At 37.7% G+C, this 22,718-nt stretch overlaps 1 protein-coding gene across 1 annotated transcript in view; it reads right to left on the bottom strand.

Moving 5' to 3' along the window:
* STK39 (serine/threonine kinase 39) overlaps positions 1 to 22,718 on the bottom strand; it is a 105,487-nt gene that overhangs the window by 40,137 nt on the left and 42,632 nt on the right. Inside the window, exons 11-13 of the mRNA XM_064451515.1 lie at positions 3,756 to 3,878; positions 3,600 to 3,632; positions 1,595 to 1,662 (exon numbers count right to left, since the gene is read on the bottom strand). Coding sequence (XP_064307585.1) covers positions 1,595 to 1,662; positions 3,600 to 3,632; positions 3,756 to 3,878 — 224 coding nt within the window. The remainder of the gene's footprint in view (positions 1 to 1,594; positions 1,663 to 3,599; positions 3,633 to 3,755; positions 3,879 to 22,718) is intronic.

Genomic DNA, 22,718 nt, shown 5'->3' on the forward strand with positions numbered 1-22,718 from the left:
TTTTGTTTAAAGGAAATTTTCTGGTTCCTAAAATTGAAAATCTTGTTTCTTCTCTCTCTAACAAAAACTATCTAAACCTTCATAATTGTAACACATTAATCTAGTTACTAAAGCCTTGCTTTTAGGGAGGGGAGGGAGAGGGAATTTTTTCACTCATGAATTAGGAGGATCTTAACAAGAATAAAAGTTCATCGTGCAAATAAGAGTTGGAAATTCAAGTCTGCTAGGATCAATCTTTCTTCACTTCTGGCTTAAGAGCTGCAGAAAACGGCAAGCATAATCCCTGACATTTCACTGTACTTGCAGGACTAAAATGTTTGCCCTGTGGATATGCCAATGCTGCAAGTAACTGGGTAGAAGCTAATCACTCCATAGGTTTAATAATAATTTAAAAATACTCAAAGCACCTCACTAGTACATCCACATAGCAGTATAAATTGGTCTGTTTTGTGAATGGTTTCATCTACCTGTGTGTCAGCAGAGGGATGAAAAAGAATATTGATAGCATAACTGGGCAGTTATGTAAATTGGACAACTAAAGTGATTCCAAATAATCTCTAAGTCTTTTCTCTCCCCACAATCAAATTTATTACTCCTCCCTTCAATAAACAACCTTTGGCAGCCATACAATTTTTTGAGACTGTCACTAGAAAAGTAGTCAAAGAAAAGGGAAGATAATAGGTTTTGGAACCTGGCACTCATTCTGTGTAGATTACTAACAGTTTTTGATGTTACTGTTCTAAAGCTACTTGTTATGCATAAATCTGCTATTTCTAACATACTGGTTGTAATTTTGTAAATATTTCTCTACTTGACTTTTTACCTTTTTGTTAGCATAAAACCCCCATAACATTTAACTTTTCCCCATAGCAGTAGTTGAAAGTTTATAACCTCTCAGGGATATTCTGTCAATACAAATTGGATGTAAACAAGTTTTAAAGTGAGTGGCAGTAAGTTTTTTTTAATGGAATTAGTGATTTAAGGAAAATGGCTGTAAATACACGAAAAGTTATCAAAGCTTCTTATGAAAAAATACTTTCATCCAAGAAATAGACCACATAATTAAACAATTTAAATCTTGATTATAAACTGATTTTAATTAAAGCTAATCTGACTCATTTTAACTATGTATAAATTTAAGTTGGACAACATATTTGTATCCATTTTCCAAAATATCTGTCACTTCTCCACAGTGGCTGATCAAACTTGCCAGTGAAAAACGTTTTGAGTAGGCAACTTGTAATACAGCTACCGTTTATTTCTGTCAGAGGCTGACTGTTGAAGTGTGAAAGAAACTCATTAAAAATCTCTCACTGTGATCCTGCATTGCAAAGAAAAAAAGAAAAAGAAAATACTTAATGAAGGGTACACTTAGCCTGAAGCCACATTCATATTCTGCTTTTCATTTTACACTATTTCAGTAAGCAATTAGAAGACAGCAATTAGTCACAGAAACACTATTCATACTGGTCATTCTGGGAGATTAAAGAGGTTGACACTTATTTTATGTTAATATTATGAAAGTAATGAGGGGCATCATGAACAATACAGCCAACCAAAAAGGAATGCTAAAATAAATACAAGAATCTCTTACCTTAATCTTAAAACAAGATTCACAGCACATGGAACTTCACTATATTCGTCAGTAACAGCAGGCTGAGACTATTAAAGAAAAGAGCAAGTAGTCTTATAAAGGATGCCAAAGGAAAAAAAAATCCCCAAATACTTGCCATGCTAACAGTTTGAAGTTAGCACAGAATATTTTACACATCCTCTAAGTCTCAAAACCTTTTAAACATTTCCAGTAACAGTCTAAAATATAGCTGATACCAGTAAAACTGCTATATTTCAATTACAGAGATACAAATGATAAGGCCTGCATTAAAGCACTGAGAGTAAGAGCTTTTAATCCACCTTGCATCAAAGCCCCAATAGCCTATTAAATAATATGCTCACAGTGAGAATACCAAGCTACTACTCACATTATTTTTGTGTAACAGTTTTGGTTGTTACAGAAGTCTTGCATCTACCCATCTGCAAAGAACTAGTAGCATATCAAAGCAGGCATCACAGCTCAGAGCATGTCTTTCACAGAGAAGAAAATCAGGAATACAGATATCTTTCACACTATCACTCCTCCCTCACACTATGATAACCTCCCCAGCCCTCAACTAACATTTATATGAAGTCTCAAGCAAAAGTGTATCCTACATAAAGAGTACCTAAGGGTCCTCTACCCTACTATGATTTCATACCCAGCTAGGCATATTGTCACCACTCACAGGAGCCTGGTCGAAGGTTATAGTTAAGTCCTTCCAAAATCAAGACTTGCATGATAAATCTCTCATAATTGTTTTCCAACACTTTTTCACATTGAAGCTACTTTTAAAAAAAGTGTTACACAAGATCTATATTTTGTGTATTTTAAACAAAAATTAATGAATATTTGGAAGATTATGTAATCACTACAAGGGGAGTAGATTTTTTTCTGCTTCAATTAAGTTCCTTCCATTCATATAAACTACTACTATTACTTCTGCATCTTCAATGGACCTGTTATTTCAGTGTGTAGGAATATGCAGCCCAAAGACCAACAGGCACATACCAACAGCAACAAGCTGCACTAGTCTCAGTTCCAAGTCATCTGGTGCAGTTAGGAAAACAAAAATCAACAGAAGACTTCAAGCAGAGGCCCTTTTCTCCTTCATAAACTAAACAACTCATAATAGAGAGTTACCTGTATAAAGTGAGTCACAAACTGCAGAACATTCCACTTTTAAGACATTAGAAGACTGTCTGGTGAAAGTTTTTTTTGTAACTAGCTGATGTAAGACATTTCAGATGCTGAAGCACTATGTAAACTAGCTCTGCAATGGAAATGCTGGGGTCATCTCAGGAGCTAACAGGACTAAACCTGGCAGGAAGCTGATAGTCTTTTAGATGGTTTCTATGACACCAATGAAAATCAGAGAACCTAAAATTGCAGGTGAAGTGGCATCCACCCAAGGAAGAGACATTTTTAAAAGAGCACTTTGGCTCTAAGCCAGTAATCCTATTAAGCAATTATTTATAGCAGCAAAGTTTCCCACACTCTCAGCACAGGGCCATGAAACTCAATACAGTATTTATTCCTCTGAATAAATCTACTATGCCACAGTACTAAAAACTATTTTACTGTATACACGATGAAGCATTTTAATTACAAGCTATATGTTGTGCTACAAATCCTAAGAATGAAAAGTTATTTGGAGATCATCTGGCTACTCTGAAACAGCCATCATTACGCTGACAAAAAAGACAGCAGTTACTGTGATCCAGTTATGAAGGGTCATGAAAAACAGCCAAATTGCCTATCTTAACCAATTCTCCTGGGCACGAACATAACATGACTTTAAATTTCCTATCCATTTTATCCAGTGTGTGCTCAAGTTAATTGTTACAGGCCCAACTGCATACAGCTCTATCCTCACAAGTGCTTGCTTTACAAGGCTGCAGAACAATACTCCCCCCTCAATTCACATTTTTAACAACAGAAATGAACAAGAAATCCCTTCACTCAAACACTTGGAAGAAAAAAACATTTATAAAGACATTTTTACCTCTGTGTTCTCTTCTTCTTTCACTCTTCGTGACTGGAAAACAAATGCAATGAGATATGAGCTATGTAGCCTTATGCATTAAAGATCCAGAAATACTAACAATTAACACTAAGACAGAATATCTTGCAGAGTGTAAATGTCTTGGCACAAAGTTACCTTTTCCTGAGAAACAGCAGCTTTGCCTTCCTCACTCTTCTCATCCATTTCATCATCACTCCATTCCCAGTCCCCATCTTCTGTTTTATGGAGGTGACCACTGGAACCTGGTACTCGTCTCACCTACCAAAATATTAAGTGTTCACCATTACAGAGACATCTTCAGTCTTTACTGGTGTTCTGGTTAATCAGCAATTCCTTGTTATTTTTTTCTATCTGCTTTCATTAGTTTACTGGAGGAGTCATTGGCATACTGGAATAGTATCTGACCTCAGGGGTCATCCTTGAGCCAGTGGGAACAGCTAAGCTATGCTAAATTCATATGGGGAAACGGGGATTGGGCATATTTCACAACTGCTTAGGAAGAAGCTCAAGTAGATGACAACTGCTTACTATGAACAACTTGAAATAAAAGGAAGCTATTCAAGGAAGCAGAAGTTACATAGCCAATGTTGCTCTTGGGACACAAGTCTTAAAAACTTTAATTGTTCTGCTAAAAAGTTTTAAAATGTGTAAAGGCATCAATGATACTTTACTTTTAGAGTTACCCGTATTTTAAAAAGGAAAAAAAAAAAAAAAAAAAGCAGCTGCATGCAGACAGAGAAGGTAGGAAAGGCGTGCACCACACCAAACTAATTGGGCAAACTCCTGTAAATCAAACAGTCTAACAAGGCTTAATAGGGGTATTCAGCAGCTAAATCAGAAAATCAAATACTCTATGAAACACTCTTCTGATGCCATCTTGCTCTTTTTTCAGAGCCTGACAACAGGCTTGTTTTCCATGGATCATGTTTAGCCTATTTGAGCAAAACAAAAGAACATCCAACAATTCTTCCCACACCTTGGCATGCATTCATGAGACTCATGAGATGGCTGGAAGCACAGCACAATAAGCAGCAGCCCCACTGGTGTTTAGATTAGAATCAGTTTTTCCAATTATTTCACATTACTGAGCCAATACACCGTTCCCACTGCACAACATCAAATGCTCACACAGGTAAGCTCCCCAGCATTATAAATTTGTAAGGCTTAAAGCGTATCCTTTTGAATTATAAAGAAGGAAAAAAAGTTATTCAGTAAAACAGCCTGCACATTGGTAAGAGAACAAAAGAAACAAAGCATTACATGTTCACAGCATACAAAAGGGGAGAACTGACTTGGCAGAGAAGCAGTTTTAGACTACGAACAACTGCTGGAGAAGACATCTAATAAAAACAGCTTTTTTAAAAAAATTATGAACTAGATCGTCTTAGCTCAAAATTGTATATCCTGTTTGCCAGTATCCACAGTAACAAAAAACTTCATTTTCACAGATTCCTGTCTGTGGTGTTCTGATGTCTTGCACTGAAGTATACTGAGCACTGATTAACTTGGTTCTACCATTCTAATGGTTGTTGGTGGTGATGGAAACCCGTTCTGCCAGCACAGCTACCTCACAAAACAGGGGATGTTAAAAAAAACAACAACCAACACACACACAAAAAAAAAACCACCAGTTTTTTTCAACCTAATGAAACTTACAGAAAGAGTAAACTATTGTTAACCTTGGTCTAAACCCCTCCAGTCCCTGCAAACCACAGTGTAGTGATAGATGCAGCATGTGACAGATTCCAGCTGCTGCTAAATCCCATCAGGTAGTACTTCAGCAAAATATGTGTGATATGAAAACAGTATAGGACACTGGAAGTCTGAGCTGTGTGATGCAGATATTAATACAATTTTTTCCAAAGTGGCTCTGCATAGAGAGCTGGGCACTTAAGCTATTTCTCTACTGGATTTGGACCAAGCACAATGTGGAGCTGGCTGGCCTGAAACCACAACAGCAAGAGTTGAATTGAACTTAGGAGCCTTCTTTCAAAACCTTGTGCATACACAACTAGGTATCTGGGCATCTGTCTGCACTCCACCGCTCTTCCTTCCTTGCCTCACTCCCCAAAACCACCCATCTGCTCCTCTCCTTTCCCTTCTGCACATACAAGACTAAACTAAAGGGTGAAGTTTCCAGATCCTCAGCACACTTCTGTACCTTCCTCAGTCCTTGTGATATGCCTCCCTTACATGTCTCCCCTGCACAACTGAATAAGAGTGCCCTACTCAGTTTCTCCGTATTTTGTATTCCTTTGAAAATGAGAAGGGAAACCTATGCAGGACACTGGGGGAATATCCTACTCCATCACTTGAGGGACAAATTTTGCGGTATTTTCCATGTTTCCCATAGTAGGCTCCTAATGCACCAATTTTAGATCTAGCTGCCTTCAATCTTGGTAAAAGAAACTCGTGTGTGTTTGGAAGGGAGGACCAAGCAAAAGTCAACAGAAGCAGTAGCACAGCAATTTTTTTTCAGCTGCAATCAGCCCTGGCACAATCAGTGGGCTCTTACTGTCTACATCATCAGGGATTAGCATAGATACAAGGTAATCTAGCAGGCAATTTACTTGGTGCTTGTGGATATAATTTATTATCCTTCAAGGAAAAATCCTGACATAGGCTTTTGTTTAACAGCACAAGCATTTTCCCAACAGCTATACACAAACATATGAGACGACATCAACCACAACCAAAAACATGCTTTTCAAACAGACTAGGATAGAACGGTTTACAGACACATTTACGCACTTAAACAAAATCTCTTTGCAACAACTGAAGATGGATACAGAAGACTTATTCTAACTAGAATGATTTTAATGGAGCTTAATGATGCTGGCAGAGAGTTACAGGAGAAAGCTTTACTGATGAAGATGGAGTGCATTTCAAGTTTTTAGATAGCTTGCCTTTTAATAAACAATAAACAAATGGCTCAAGGAAAAGAAAATAAATATCGTGTTATATTAAATTATTTTCTTAAAAGGTGTCTGAAGGCAGAAAAGCAAAAGTTTAGACTTGTACTGTTTCAGTCAGACTGCCACCAGCACATATTCACAGGAAAGAAATCATAATTTCAGCTATAGCAAATTATCCAACCTATTCAACCTTCAAAAATGTGAAGCTGTCTGCGACTTTTTTTTTTTAATTGGTAGGTGTGCTTAATGCTTGCATTACTTAGCAAATTAATTTACACCATTTTTGATTAACAGTGGCTTTGCTTAGGCTCAGTTCTGATTAAAGCCAGAAGGACTCAGTCACATAGGTAGGGCATTTACCTTAGGTACAGGACAGGGCAAGAGCAGCACAGAACGTCTGCAAATAAATTTTCTCTTCACTCATAATAAACCTATACAACTCTAATACCACATATTGGATGGAAACATATCAGCTTAAGTTTCTGTTGTAATAGAAACTTATCGTAACACACTTTATATTAGTATAGTGCTGCTTCTCTTCAGATTGTCTAGTGTCTTTTCCAGAGTGCATTCATTGAAATGCATAGAGGTAGTAACAGATGTGAAGTATTTTAGGAGACAGCTAGCATTTTACCATATTCAACTCACATTAATAAAAAGTAAAAATACACCAGAAGTAGTAAAGGAATAAACCCTACATTATACAGTTAAAACTTTTTAGGCTTTGAATTTGGCACAGCCAGAGAACTACTTTGAAGGGCTAAGAAGAAAACTGAGACAATCTACTAGCTCGCTAATGTGGGAAGAGACAATCCCGAGACATCCATCAGGGCTGCACCAGCACCCCCACCTGGTTGTACAGTGAACTGATTCAACCCACCAACCTGGGAGAAAAACTAGTCTTTTTTCCTTTTCTAAACAAGTTTTTTGCAAGATTTGTGGGTTAAATATGCCCATCTGAGGTCAAATAGCAAAGACAGTAAGCAAAGAGGCAGAAACAAAAGGGGCATGGAAAAGGAAGTTGGATCATCTTGTTTTGGCAGTAGAAATCCCGCAGGATCCTCAAAATCAGATACTCCAAAACCCTTACAATGCAGCATCGCAACTGGAGTGCACAATCTGCCACACTAAGTCTCCTCACCCTTTCATTTGTGCTCCTACAGTTATGCAGACAACCCAATTGAAAAATTAACAGGGAACACAGTTAGCTTGCAGCCAAGTCAGCTTTTTAATTTAGCTGATCGCAAGCTAGTACAAGCCCTGGAGCCGGCAAAAGAGGAGGAGCTGGAATATAATTTTCAGTAGTTGCCTCAATCATCTGTAGTAACAAAGCATTGTAAATTCCAAAAAAGTGATACAGACGTAAATATGAACGGGAGCAATTGTATCCAGACGCAGCATACATTTGTCTCCATTCCCTTTCATGGGCATGCTAGTTTAAGTTCTTTAAATCTATTACACAATCTTTTGTCATTCCTTCTTGTTTTACTCAGGCCAAATACTAGGCTTTCAGTATTAGGCTCAGTCCTTTTCTTTCCCCTCCCTACATGCAAACACTATAAGCATATTGTTGGCTTTTCAGCACTAAAAAATACCCTTTTCCTAAGTATCTTTGCAGCTTTTTCATCATTAATTAATTTATACAATCAACATTACACATCGGTATGCATGGGGGGGGGAAATCAAACGACCTGTTTCCAGTTCCTTTTTTAATATGCTACTTTCTCATATGAATACCTTTTTTCTTAATGGAAAAAAAAACCAACCCACAAATAGCATAATGCTCTTATTTTATGTTCTGAAACAGAACTGTAGTATAGAAAAACACTATAAGAGTGTAAGAGTGTGGATACACACTTCACTGGTATCAAATATTTAACTAAAGAAGACAATTTTACTTTAGGAAAAACTAATTTGGTCTTGTATCAATATATTATTTGTACTTTCAGAAGGGATACATCTAGGAAAAGCATTTAAGCATTGTAATGACAACTGCAGAGTTTGAAGACCACAGTAGCACCACATTAGACATGAATCAGGTCTAGGGGTCAGCACCCATTGTAATGTTCATACAGTTTATTAGATTATGATCATCTATAAGAGTTTAAAAACAGTCATAATCCATCCAATCAATAAGCTCCAGCATTGACCAGTTGTATCTTTGCTTAGAAAAGAAAAAGTAAGCATGAAGGCAATCCTTCAGCACTTTATGCATTCCCTCGATTTCTAGTAATCCTCTTCTCATACTATGCTTACTTTGTCACGACACACTTTAAATAATGTTAAAAGTCCTAAGACCTTTTGATAACCACAGGATAAAATCAAAGCAATTTTCTCCCTTTATGAAGAATCTGTTTCTTTAACACTTGTCTTTGGCCACCAAACACTTGCCTTTTGTGCTACCCCCAGTCCTAGTTTGCTGGGATGCAATGTTATCTTCCGCTCTAACCTTTTCTCCCCCATCTCACAAAATACAACAGAATTAAAATACCTTTAGAAAGGTACGCCAAGTCACTACACTAAAATCTTGAGAAGATTTTCACTTCATCACAATCAAGTCTTTCCGACCTTTTGGATTACCCTTGAAGTGTTCATCACAGAATGTGGTAAAGCTCTATATCCCTTTTGTCCTTACAGGTCTAAACAACCTTCAATTCAGGAAAAACCTCCAGCAAGTACACTAGGGACCATTATAACAGGTCTGTGAGGAGAGGAAAAGAAAAAAAGGAAAAATGGAACAAAGGTAAGCAATCACTGAATGTCACGAATACCAGAATTGTTCTGCTAAAAATACATCTTCATCAGGGTGGAAACAGTATTTCTCTAGATGACATTCTCACATACTTTACTATTTTGATTTTCCTTCCAATTTACAAGCACAGGTGTGCAATACACAGAAGTATTTTGCTGAAGAGTAGTTATATACATACATGTACTGAACTGTAGCCTGTTAAGCACTTGCGTTGCACAATACAACAGGAATCTGTGCCTCAGGTGTCAAGCATTTGTAGAAAAAACATTACAGTATGCCCATCAGGGGAGAGGGAGGGAAATGACTATCCCATTTTCTCCCATCAAACCATAGCCCCCTATGGCAAAGCTTACAAATTCTTTCCTATGGCGGCAGGCAGCTTAAGCTACACTCTGAAACGCTGCAGCTTGTGTGAGTTACTGAAAACGCTGCAATGGGCCAACACAAAAATCACTACAAAGAAATGATGAGGCGAGTTCATGGGGACTTGATGGCCTACATAACACTCAACTGTTATCTAAAAAAATAAACTGGATGGCTACTGATAGAAGGTTATAGAAGGCTGTGTTCACCCCTGCACAAAGTATTCATTTGTGCTTTGCCAATAATCTCAGCCTCACTGGGTCACTGCAGGAACCCTTGGAAAAACTGATAGAAACAGCAGCAGAGCTGAAGAGATCACACAAACAGACAGCAATAACATAATCAAGATATTTTCAAATAGCAAAGATATTCCTACCCAAATTCAGAGAGACAATGCAACATGATGAACATCTCAGAGGGCATCTCAAGTCCCACTTAAAGACTCTCTTTTATTTCTGACAGAGTTCAACTTCCAGCTCTGCTCAACAAAAGCAGTTTTCAAAATGTATGCTGAAGATACATTTCACAAATATGGGCACTAAGAGTTTTTCTACCCTCAGAATAAAGTACTAAAGGAAACTCGTATGAATGAACATCAAGGGTACGCAAGACAGACCATTCATCCCAACTTCCAGTACCACCCTGGGAGGGAGAAGAATTACCTGAAGACAAGGAGGAAGTTTAAACCATGCTTATCTTGGAGACTTTAAGATATAACTTAGGAAGAGTACTGCATAGCTCTCGAAGGACACCATGCAATCAAGAAACAAAAGAAAGCCCAGACTTCATGCCCTGTTTATCAGCTTTCAATGAGATTCAATGACACTTTACCCTTGAGAGGGTAAACCTCTCTTCTGCATTTCCCTCATATGAACTGTCCTTCAAACAAAGCACTGTGCTCTTCCTGATTCGTGCTATCTCAAACTCCTGCTGTTTACTTAACAACAGTCAAAGCGTCTTCTTTCTATGTCCCCTTTTTCTTTCTATGGGGGGATTTTTAATACTGTAAACAATTTGGCAACTACATCCATGGTTTCTATCATAATGACATATTGACCGCAAATTCACAATTCAGACTGCTGGAGACAAGGCATCCTTGCAGTCCTCCATATGCAAGCCTAAAACTGCCAGTGGACTTCAGTCCAATTTCCCAGTCTCTCTTGTGTCAGTGCTGAAATTGGCAAAAGAGTCCAGCAACACGAGAACTGATGCTCATCCTCAAATGACATTAGCAATTAGCGCTATAGGTAGTTTGAATTCCATATTCTCATTCAGATCCAGTTTGCTTCAGCTTGATTTGCTTCAACCAAAATGTAAATGACCTTTCATTAGTTTTCTTACAAGCTAGCATAAGAAGGGTTATCCTGAGTGGTACTCTTTTAGGACCAAAATTAATTTCTGAAGTGCCAAATGAACAGGGAAGAAAAGGCAAATGGAAGGTAAGAACAACAGTCTTAACACTGCTCCTAGCAAGAATTTACAATAGGGGCTGTATGTGGAATATTGTAAATATTTGGAATTTCAGTACCAGTTACCATTTGAGGTATTACTAGAAGACTGATATCAAAGGCAGCATCCTTGCATTTCACCCCAATGATTACAGCGTTACAACATGTGAGAGTATTCTATATATTTCTCCTGATACTCTGCTACAAGTCTCCCATTTTACAGAAGGAAATAAAGAAGCAGACAAATTAAGTGATTTATCCAGAGCCACAAAGCAAATCTGAGACAGAGCATGGAACTGAAACAAACTTGTATCTCTACAACGAGGAAGTTCTTTTACATGGCATGCAGTAGCTATACAAATTCAATTTCTCCATCAGCTTTAGTCAGAATACACAGCATTGATAGTTCTTTATGCTAGGATTATATCTCAGTAAATATTTCAGAGGGAAAGAGAAACAAGTTAAAACATCCTCAATTCTAATTTGGGTTTTATTGTTTTAAAAACCTAAATGCTCCTTCCAAAATAGGACCTAAACTGAATCATAACTTTAGCTAATAAAGAAAACAATGAAAGCCTTCAGCCTTACAAAGACAAATTAGCACATATTAGAAAACGTATTTCACATAAAACAGAAGATCACACAGGGAATAAAAAATGAATTTGAATGACTGGCACTTAAACTGCACCCAACACAAAAGCACTCAGAACAGTTTAATCTACAACCAAAAGCAGTTTATAGGAGGAAAAATTTAACAAGCCACTGACAACATTACCACAGCTGTGAAGAAAGACATTATGAACAACCGCTGCAGCAGAGAATCCTTGGACAATTTAGTGAGAGAAAAAATCATGACTACCACTAAAATAATAAGCATCATGTTGTTGTTGTAGATATTGTTGCTGGTTAAAGCTTATTCCAGTATACACCAGGGTCACAAATATTTAAGAATAAATGAAGCTGCTGACAGAACTATTTGTCCTCACCCTTTTAAAGTAGGATACAGATAAGTTAACATTTCCAGCCAACAATAGCACATATCAGCTTTCCAGAATGGCTGCTTAACCAGATGAACAGGGCAACTGTAAATCCCGTCCATCAAAGATCAGTCCAAACCAGCCTAACAGAAAGAGAACTCCAGTATCAGAATGCAGAAGCTGCCCACGTTTCCCAAAGCCTAATGACAAGCAGGCTACAGCATAAGGAAGCAAAACATAAATTGTTGTCTCTAAGCACTGATGTGCTTGCTATATGTAGATGTTAGAGACGGGGGAAGGAAGAATCCATTATTCATCACTGATACTTTTGCTTCTGCAATCTCTTTACAAGTTTATTTTTGTAGGGTGACAAGGAAGAGAATGAACATTTTCGGAATATTAAGATCTTTCTACTTCCTTATGCACAACTACTCAAAACAGCAAAGAACTGGGCCCACTTACAGATTTAATATTTTATTTCAGTGTCTAACTTTAAAAAAATAAAACATAAAAAGGACACACTGTGGGATACCATGCATACACACATAAAACTACTGCAATTCATAGAGGGTACACCACATGATCTAGACCACATTAAAAATCCATTCTTTCAGTAAGGGTAATATTATGTATCTATTGTCTTTCTCCTCATTCTACAGGAAGATGACTGAACTAGTAATTTTGATTCTTCCCACTATCTCAATTATTTAAGCTATTCCTATTAAAGTCTCTGGCCACAGAATATTTGGGATGGAGTCCTGGGTAGATTTAAAACACCATTTTTGACTCTGTTCCACAAAAGAGCATGGTGATCTGAAAGTATGCTAAATAAGATGCATTTGTGTAAGCAAAATTGATGGCACTAACGAGCATTAAACATTTCGGAAACATGGGAGGTGCTTTGCCATCCTCCATATACAGGTAACTTAGAGCCCAAATGTAATTTGTTCCTGAATTTGTAGAGCAAGGCAAATGTGCAGACCCTACCCACCTGCAAAAGTCTTTGTGGAACCTTGACACTGCTCCCTATTAATTTCTAACTAGATACCAGTCAGCGCTGTTCTCCATTTTTTGCACTTGCATATCTACAGAAGGCAATCCATATCTTTTTGGGGTTTTGTGTTTATTTTTTTTAAACACATCCTTCTGGAAATACTGCAGTCAACAAATCAACTAGCTTAGCTTTTTCTGGAGATAAAATTGTCTTCTATTTTACCACTGATGCCTTCAGCTACATCTGCTAGTACAGTATTCAAGATATGCATAATCCCACGTGCCCTAGAGAGCAGGAATGACAAGGTGGTTCTTTAAACACCTCATCTTTTTCATTTTCTGCAGTCTGTCCTAGTAAGAGCCCAGATTTAACTTTCGGGCAGAAAAGAGAAAGACCAGTCAACTGATGCTGTATATCTTCACCTTTCCCTAAGACTTTCCCCAAGACTGGTTCTTACAGGAGACAGGACTCCCCCAACACAGATCCCAGAAGTTCTTATAGAACAGGTATCCTGAATTACTCTTAAAAGTGCAAACATTACTTGATAATTGGCAAGGTGAGAATTTTTGCATCCCCAATACCCATCGTGTTTCTTTCTTTTCTTTTTTTTTTTTAATCAGAAGTCCCAAGAGCCTCACTTCTCATACAGCTTCATGAGAAGTATTTACAATGTCAGTTAGCACGCCAGTTATTTCATAGGAAGAACGATGATGAGAAATAGAACATTACTGAACAGAGTTTTGGTTTTAACATAACATTTTGCTCTGTGTATTTCTCTCTCTCAAAAAAAAAAATAAAATCCAGACCAGTTCCTTCCATATACATCTTAAGACTGCAGAGCAATCAGATTTTATCATTTTTACCTTTAGCCCTCTTGCAAACCTTTCCTGAATACTTCCCAAGATACAAAAGCAAATTTCAACCCCCATACCTATCACCTATGCATTTATTTGCATTGCAACGCAATGAAAGAAATCAGCATATCATCACATTTATCCATCATGGCACAAGCCTTTTGCTTAGAACAGTTACACATCTAATCACAGATTAGTGCTTGAGGTAAAAGGCAGACCATGAAGAAGTCCATTTCTACAACATATTTTCATGCCAAAGATCATCAGCCTTTTTGCATCAGAACACATACACTGTAATCATATTTTTGCAAAAATAGAAAAAAAATCTAAGGTCCAACACAGAGCATGAATTCCCACATGTACACATCATCCTTTGTTCAAGAGCTGACGCATTTCCTCAAGAGAAGGCTAGTCCCCATCCAACCCAGTCTCACAGGTCACGTAAGCATCCTAATCCTTCCACTGCTGGATATTCTTAAATTCCCCTCAGTTCATTACAATGCAAAGTGTCATTTTTATTCAGATGCAAGCCACAAAAATTCTGCAGACCTGTATGTGCTTTATGCAATTGGGAATCTTGTTGTTTCTCATCGCAACTTATGCACACTATCATTATTAATGGGATGCACCACTACCTTTCTAAAACAACACCCTGGCCTTTCTGCTTTGTAGGGCTCAAAAGGTGTTATAACAACCCAGTAATTTGGTGTTAGCATTCCCTCCTCTTAAGCCACTCTGCATACTGCAAGTGCAATGGGAAAAAAATTTCCTCTTAGCCTTTCTTTGTTTTTCTCCTACCCGGAAAAAAAGTTAGAACTTTAAGTGTGTCATATTCATATGCTGGAACATGGGAGGGGTTAGCTTCTTTGGTTTGTTTGGGTTTTTTTGTTTTGGTTGGTTGGGGGTTTGTTTGTCTTTTTAAAAGCACAGGCAGGCCCAAGACACTGCTCTGACAGCAAGAATTTAATCTGGCACAGAAACTAATTCTGGGATAAATGCAACTGCCCTTTCAAACCAGACGGTAATCTTAAACTCTCATCTCAGAATAAAAATTGGTAAGTACAAGCCATCATTCAGGGCAACATAAGCCCCTTCCTTCTGCAAGAACTGTGGAGCTTTGTTGCATTATCCGTTTCATGGTACGAAGAGATCCAAGTCCTCTACTTCACTGCCCACAACCACATGCCACAGAAACTCTGCTGGGAGGAAAAAAATCATGTATGCAGAGAAGTATAGGTAAGGGTGGTCCTGGATCCTGAAAATTTGCAGAAGTTACCATTTATACTCCACATCAAATGAACTGTTCTTGCTTCTCTACATTGCATAGCCATGCCTAGGTTTTGTCCAAATTTCTGACTGAAAGGACACAGCTGATTTAAGGCTTTGCAGTTCCTGAAAAATATCTTCAGTCATTTCTGATATGTACATTCCCTATGTGAAACAACAGAACTTTTTGACCGACGAACACAGGAAAGCTCCTAGGAAGCAAACACGTTCTTTGGTGTACATGTCTCCCATGCCCTGAAGTCTCAGTCTGAAGGGTTTGAATTTCAGTATTCCAAGGTGTGGGAGGAGATGAGATGTCATTAGCACTTCAGGTGGTATGTCCTGAGTCAGTTAAAAGCAAGAGCAGAGAATATTCTTGCATATATATGTTAAACAGATACAAGAACATAAAATCTGTCAATTCCAGTGGAATTCTTCAATTCCAAGTCAAATGCAAATGGTGTCCGCAAAACATGGTGACACTGAAAGAAACTGTTACCCCATTTAAAATTGCGCATTATAATAACAGCAAAAAATATTTCATTTACTTTAGGGTCAAGCTTTCATAAATCATACTTTGATCTCACAATAATTTTCTTCAAAAATTTAAACTGCACCTCAGTTAGAATTAAAATATATATTCACAGATATCCAGCACACCCTTCCAAGCAGCTGTGTGTTGTTTGCTCTGAGGTGTGCAATGTTATGTTTATGGAACATTTATAATTACCTTCAATGAAATAAGCCAATATGGAAAATCTGAGTCACTCACTATTGCAAACTTGCAAATATTTGTTTCTTCCTTAATGCAGCACAAAGTATTATAAAAACTGAAAAGGCACTTAAGTCATTTAAGAATTGGAAATACAGGAATCTCCACCATTTTTGTGTAAATTACCACTTGCACTCATTAATGGAATCAACTTAAAGTCAAGAAATGCAAGATCACTACATTTTCTTTCATAAGAGTACTGCATAAAGGAGACTGATAATTCTGCATTGACTAGGACTTCTTCAGCTCTCTCTACTGGTTCTTGAAGGGATAACACAGCACGAGTCAACAAAGAATAGAAATCCATTTAAAAAACCAAAGACCATTTGCTTTAAATATTTATGATGCTGGTTTGTTTTTATAGCCAAACACAAGCAGTATGATGCTCACATGATGACCAGTGTGACACCTGAGGGCAGGGCCATCAATTAAGACTGCCACTCACAGTTTAGAAATAGAATACAGTGCAGCAAAAAGTAAAAGCAAAGCCATTAATAGCATTAATAGGAGGAGGAGGGAGCACATTATTACATCTCTAAAGAAAATGCTGGAAAATGGATACAAATGCTCGGTGTACCAACTTCCCCACCAACTCTGGAGGTTTCCCTGTTAAAAACCTCCTCCTTTTGCTCTTTCACTGAGCCTTCTTTCTGGGTTAATGCTGCTTAGAGACAGCAAAACGTAGTGGCTCAAAGTAGAGACACTATTTTGTCACATAAACATCTTGTAAGTAAGTGCAGGTAATTCCCTGTACTCCTAATTTTGCTTTCCGAAACCATGAGGTTTTACATAAATACTGCAACATACTTATTATCTCTGCTCCAAAATTTGAACCTGATTTTGTTTTGAGAAATTGCAGTGTTTTGCAAAAATCCCAATAACATGGTAAATGTGCAAGTTTAGTAGTTCACTATGATTTTTGGTTTTCAGACACTGTTTCTCCATTTATTAGTTCCACTACGTAAATTTCATTACTGAATGTTATTAACTGCAAATAATTCTTTAATTTACATTTTAACAGTAGTCCTTTCAGGTATGAATGTGTACCTGTGCTGAGGATCTTTTCAATTAATTGTGTAGAGGAGTTGCATTGTTTCTCATAAGTAACTCTTCACCTCAAAACCAAGGAATCCCAAATAGACTGATGACCTGATGGCTAATTCATACATGCAGAGAGGCTCTTTTATATCTTCTTTCTCTTCCCTGCTTGGCCACCTCCTCCCCTCCAATCAAATAAAGGTGCCAAGGCCAAGAAGGTACCAGCAGGAATCAAAGGAAGTCAATCAAAAAGACAGTGAATTGGCAAAGTAACTTGATACTTTGAAAGATAACGAAGAAATATAAAGATCCAGATCTTTTTTGGGTCTGGTTATCCTTCCTGGCTGCTCAGATGAATGAGTATCACGATGGTGCTAGTTTAGTAGTTAGCACTACTAAAAGGCTGTTAGAGGGATCCCTGAATCTTCCTTTTATAATCAGCATTTTCCAGTTCCACCACACTTCCCTATCATCCAAGCAGTCTGCTTGCTTAAAATGACCAGAGGGGAAAAGAAAGTAGACAAATACAGCCTCATGTAGAGCTTTCAATACTCAGTAGCAGAAGAATCATTATAAGGCGGATTTCACTGCCAGCAATATGGTCACGTTAAAGAATATTTAGAAAACAGCCTACCTACTGTAGAAATCAAAGAAGAATTTACCATGGTTTTCACTTACTTTCAGGCTCAAAGGCTTGAAAGCACCATATTTTAAGGTGAAATTCTGATTTCTTTCACTATTTTCTACAAGGTTTCCATTTATTTATCCACATAAGAGAAATTACTGTAATACTGTAATACACATTCTGCATTCCACAAAATTTACGGAGACCTAAGCTTATTCAAGACATTTTTTAAAAAATTAAGGCAATCAAAATGAGAATTGGAGTGCAGTTCTCCAAAAAGTTACAAATGAACATGAACACAATGAAATAAACCTGCAATTTTTATAAAATCCGATTTTATAAAACCCCAGTGTTTCTACTTTAGTTAGATAGCAAGAAGACACATGCATTCAACTAGGCTATAGCATTTAAAATAACAGACCTGGAGCCACTCCTAAGCAAGCAATGCTCTCCCAGCCTGCACGACTACAGTTCACGAAGGACTGAACCCAGCTCACTGCACTGTGCCTTAGATGCGGCTGCCCTCTGCTGTCTATGACTGCCACACAGCACAGCTGCGATGCACACATCTTTGTCATCCAGTTGACATGTTCACATACTATGTAACTTTATGTTTACCTGCAGATGCACAGTTTGAATAATCTTCTTTTGGAGCTGCTTTTCAGCGCTCAACAAAAACCAGACTCTACATATGAACTAGTGCTACTGCAGTCCATCTTCCTGCTCTGCTGGCCTTAAACTACCTGTTCTGATTAAAACCTTGAAGTTTTCAGCACCAGCCATAATTTTAACTTCTTGAGCCAAGAGCACTTTTTAGCTAAATTAAATCCCCCATAATACCACTGGGTAGCACAGTCTCAATGATATCCTGCTTCACATGTACTTCCCTTACAGTTCTCCCCAGGAATTTAAAGAATATCACCTGTATCAAGCACAAGTGCGGGGAGGCAAGTGTCGAAACAAATAGCATGCAATATTTTCATGTTGTACTTCTAAAAGCTTTACAAGGTCTAACCAGGAAAACTTACTTTTTGCTTTCTTCAGAGTGTTGAGCCTGGACTCTTTTTTACCTTCCTCCCTTCAATTTATTTTTTTTAGAACTAGGAAGGCTAAAGATTTAACTTCTCCAAACAAAAGCAAAAATTCTCACATAGCTACTCCACCAGTCTTTCCGCAAACGGTAACAGATGGCAATGCTGCTTCTGAGCCACCTTGTATTTACAGAATCCTCTTTGTAATTCATCTCCCCACATGACCTTCCTGACAAACTTCCCCAAAATATACAAAGTCACAAATAACACACCATTCCACGTGCTTCTAAAACTCCATATTACTTTTATGAGAAAAAAACAGGCAGAAAGGCGGCTTCTAACACTCTGCTCAAGAGAGCACAGTGGGAAACCTCGTGACACTAAGGTGACCCTAGCAAGGCAGTTGTGGTTGCCTGCATTGACAAAATACTGATTTGGCTTATAGACTGGAAACAGATTTAACAACAAGTAATTCCATTGAGTCACTTTCCACCCAGGACACCATTTCAAATCCAAGAGAGGCAATCTGGTTTTGGATGTCATGCAAGTGAGGTGTTTGTGGCTTCTTTTCTCAGAAGCCAGACAGGTAAAACCAGCACCTTCTCACACATCTCAGCAAGAGACAGAAAAACAAATCATTAGAAAACAGGACAATAAAATAGGATTATCTTCTGGTTAGTTCCAAGACTTACTTCCTGATCAAAGAATCTACCACCAGCATCATGCACATCTGCACTTCCTTCATCCTGTCTTGATTCTTTAACTAGGACTCCTTAAACAGCATCTTTAAGAATACACTACGCTTTTATTTCACAGTAATTAAATCCCCCTCCAGTACTGGAAGTTTCAACAGCTTAGATAAACGTCAAATATTTAAAGCTACTGGTCTAATCAGAAAAGTTCTCATTATACACCAACCTCATGTTAGTCCACATTCTAGACATTTTTGAACAAGTTAACAGGTCACTAACACAACATTAGCTAATGAGCAGATCAATGCTGTTACACAAGACAGTGACTCATTCACTGCACAAATGAATTCTGAGGTTGACCCATGATAGCCCATGAACTGGAAAACACTATCCAATAGAGGAGAGGGTTACTTTTTAACAATTAAGATTAATCATGTGTGAGCTTTTAAACCCTGCCAAAACAAGTAATACAAGTTATTGTAGAGATACTTACAGCCATCTGAATTAGAAAAGACACTCAACTGAGCCAGCCAGTTTGTTTTAAAGTTCATCTATTCTGTACTAGATTAGCTCCATTTGAGAGAGCACAAAATCCAACCTCACAAACTCTATACAGATGGCAAAAGCACCCTATGAAAGAAAGTTTGGACAAATCCATATACTGCATGAAGTTCCTGTATCTCATGGCACAACTGCATTTAAGTACACCTGACAGATATGCTGAGAGCAATCTTTTTTCCTTTATCTGAAATGTTAAAACAAAGCTAATGCAACTCCATGTGTCTGCCCTTCAAAACACTCTCCACTTCTGCTGCCCACTAATGCAGGCACTGCTTCTGATTATGTGAATTTTTATCAAGTGCACATTTTATGGAAAAAGTTTCCATTATGTTTTACTTCCAACAACTTCTTGAAAATAAACAAACAAACCCACGTGGTCTGAATGCCAACTTCTCCTCTATTTTTTCTAGTAATACCCAACAATATAAAACCAGTTGCACTATTTTTTTCATTTGTAGCAGTGTTCTGGGTAAACTGAACAATTAAACCTCTGCAATGGAAGGGCCTCCCTCACACAGTGTCTTGCCAAATAGATACTTAGAGTTCAGCTACTGTTTTCCAGAAAAAGTGTTCCAGTATAGCACGTGTCCCTTCCCTTTATACATCAGCATTAATGAAATAAGCATTTCTTAAAGTGTAAAGAATGGTAGCAACAAATATACATTTTTATTAATAATTTAAGCTCAAACTTATGTTGCGCTCTGCTTTCAGAAGGTTTGTAGTGCAGCTGTACTAATACCCATCATTGCTGAGGCGTAGCTATCAGATTAAATCCATTACTTGAAACAAGGAAACGTTGCATACATGTATCTAGCTGAGGCGCAATCATGCTGTTAGAGCTGTCCAAGAAATCTGGCATCTAATGATATCTTCCTCACTAAATGCAGGGGATTGTTAATTTCTTCTATAGGGTAACATGATCATTTCCTTAAATCAGCTGTACTGCAGAGCTAGAATTCCAACCCATCACTAAAGCTATTTTCACTGAACTTTTTGTTAAAACTGGTATCACTCACACCAATCATCTCTTTATGCTGTCATAGGTTTTTCTCAGTAACGTACGACTCTGAGCTCTAAAGAGCTTCTATTAGCAGCACAGAACAATACCACCTTCCCAAAAATAGAATTCAAGCCCAATTATTACTCAGGTTTTTTTTTTAACTAGCAGCACTTCAGACAGCAATGAAATAAAATGCAGATACATGTTTTATCCTGTTCACTTTGTAAAAGCTGCAGTCATCCGGGAGATTTTCAAAATTAAAGAAACAGGATTATAAAACCAGGGCCTTTGGGCATACAAAGTACTTACAGTTATAATTAATTTTTTAGTGTGACAAGATTTCAAAACTGAGCATGGCATTCTGGAAGGTATTTTAAATTTCCTCTATTCCAATATAGAGATTCTGATCACAAATGAAATGACTTAGCGTTCAGTTCAATATTAAAACTACTTCAACACGTGCTAATAAATAGGGTACCTAAACTCCTTCTAAGCTGTTGTGTAACAGGGGCGTACACAGCCCAGATCCAAGCAGGACACGGCAGGCTGCTCTACCATCACACCACCTAACAAGGCAGAGGCCGCAATCAGGGCTCTGACGTTTTGATCAACCACAAAAGTGCAGCCTCAGAGCACATCCCCACTTACCAGACCACACTGAACTCAGACCACTCACCCGTCTTTTCTCCATTTCTTCTTGACACCAGCAATGCTCTCGCAAGCGAGTAGTCACATTAATGAAACGCAGAATTGCCAGTAAGAAGTTGCATGGTGTAACGCTCATTTCTATGGATCAGTACTGGTATATACTTAAAGCAGCTTCTGCACAGGAAGAGGCAAGACACATTCCTCCTGGCCAAGTCAATTCCAGAAGTGTTTCAGTGTTATACTTAATTACTAGGATAGGGCCAGGAAGAAGGGCACAATTTCAAAATTAGCAGAACTAAAAGCAAATAAAGAAACACTGGAATAGGAGTTTATGTGCACAAAGATGTAGTTTACAACTCTGATGTTAAACTGTATTTTAACAACACCTACATAGTGTGTTTTAATTATCAAATTGGGTTTTAAAACAGGGCATGTCTTCACAGCATTGAATACTTTCCTCAGGCATACAAGACCACATACACCTGCTTTCAGGATTTCGCAAACAGACCTGAACTCATATTTAGTCAAAACAGTTGCCAAGTATAAGCTGTAAAGGCAGAAGCAAAACATGAGAACACTATGTCAAGAGAAAAGAATTTAAAGTTAAAACTAACCTGACGATAGAGTTCTGGGCAATAAGGCAAAGTAATTATACATGTAGCAAATGCAAGAAAAATTAAGTTAACTGCAGGGCAGATCTGACATCTGTGCTAGCAGCAGTCCTACAGATCGTTAGTTAGTTATAGGCATTGCACACCAAATGCTAAAGGCAGATAATCTAAGCAGTGATGACACCAGCTCCTTCCCACCTCTTGCCCTAGTGACATTCTTTCCATTACAGGGGTTACTTCTTTCAAGTGTCCTCTTAGACATTTTACATGTTAACGTTGAACCAAACTCTACTTACACAAGCTTTTATAAATAAAACCCCACTGTTTTAATATTAAAACACATTTATATTTTATGGTATCTTAAAACAGCAGCTACAAGCAAAGTTGTAACAAGTTAATTAAATTTTAAATCCCTGATGAATTTTAATAGTGTCTTTTTAAAATATAAATTTAGCATTTTCACTATCTAAAACCTAAATATTTTTCTACTTATGCTGTAATTAAAAGACCTATTAATTTGTGTCTAGCACCGTATAGCTTTGTTTTCTTAC

Source organism: Phalacrocorax carbo, chromosome 5 (genome assembly GCF_963921805.1).
Source record: "Phalacrocorax carbo chromosome 5, bPhaCar2.1, whole genome shotgun sequence".
NCBI classification, from domain to species: Eukaryota; Metazoa; Chordata; class Aves; order Suliformes; family Phalacrocoracidae; genus Phalacrocorax; species Phalacrocorax carbo.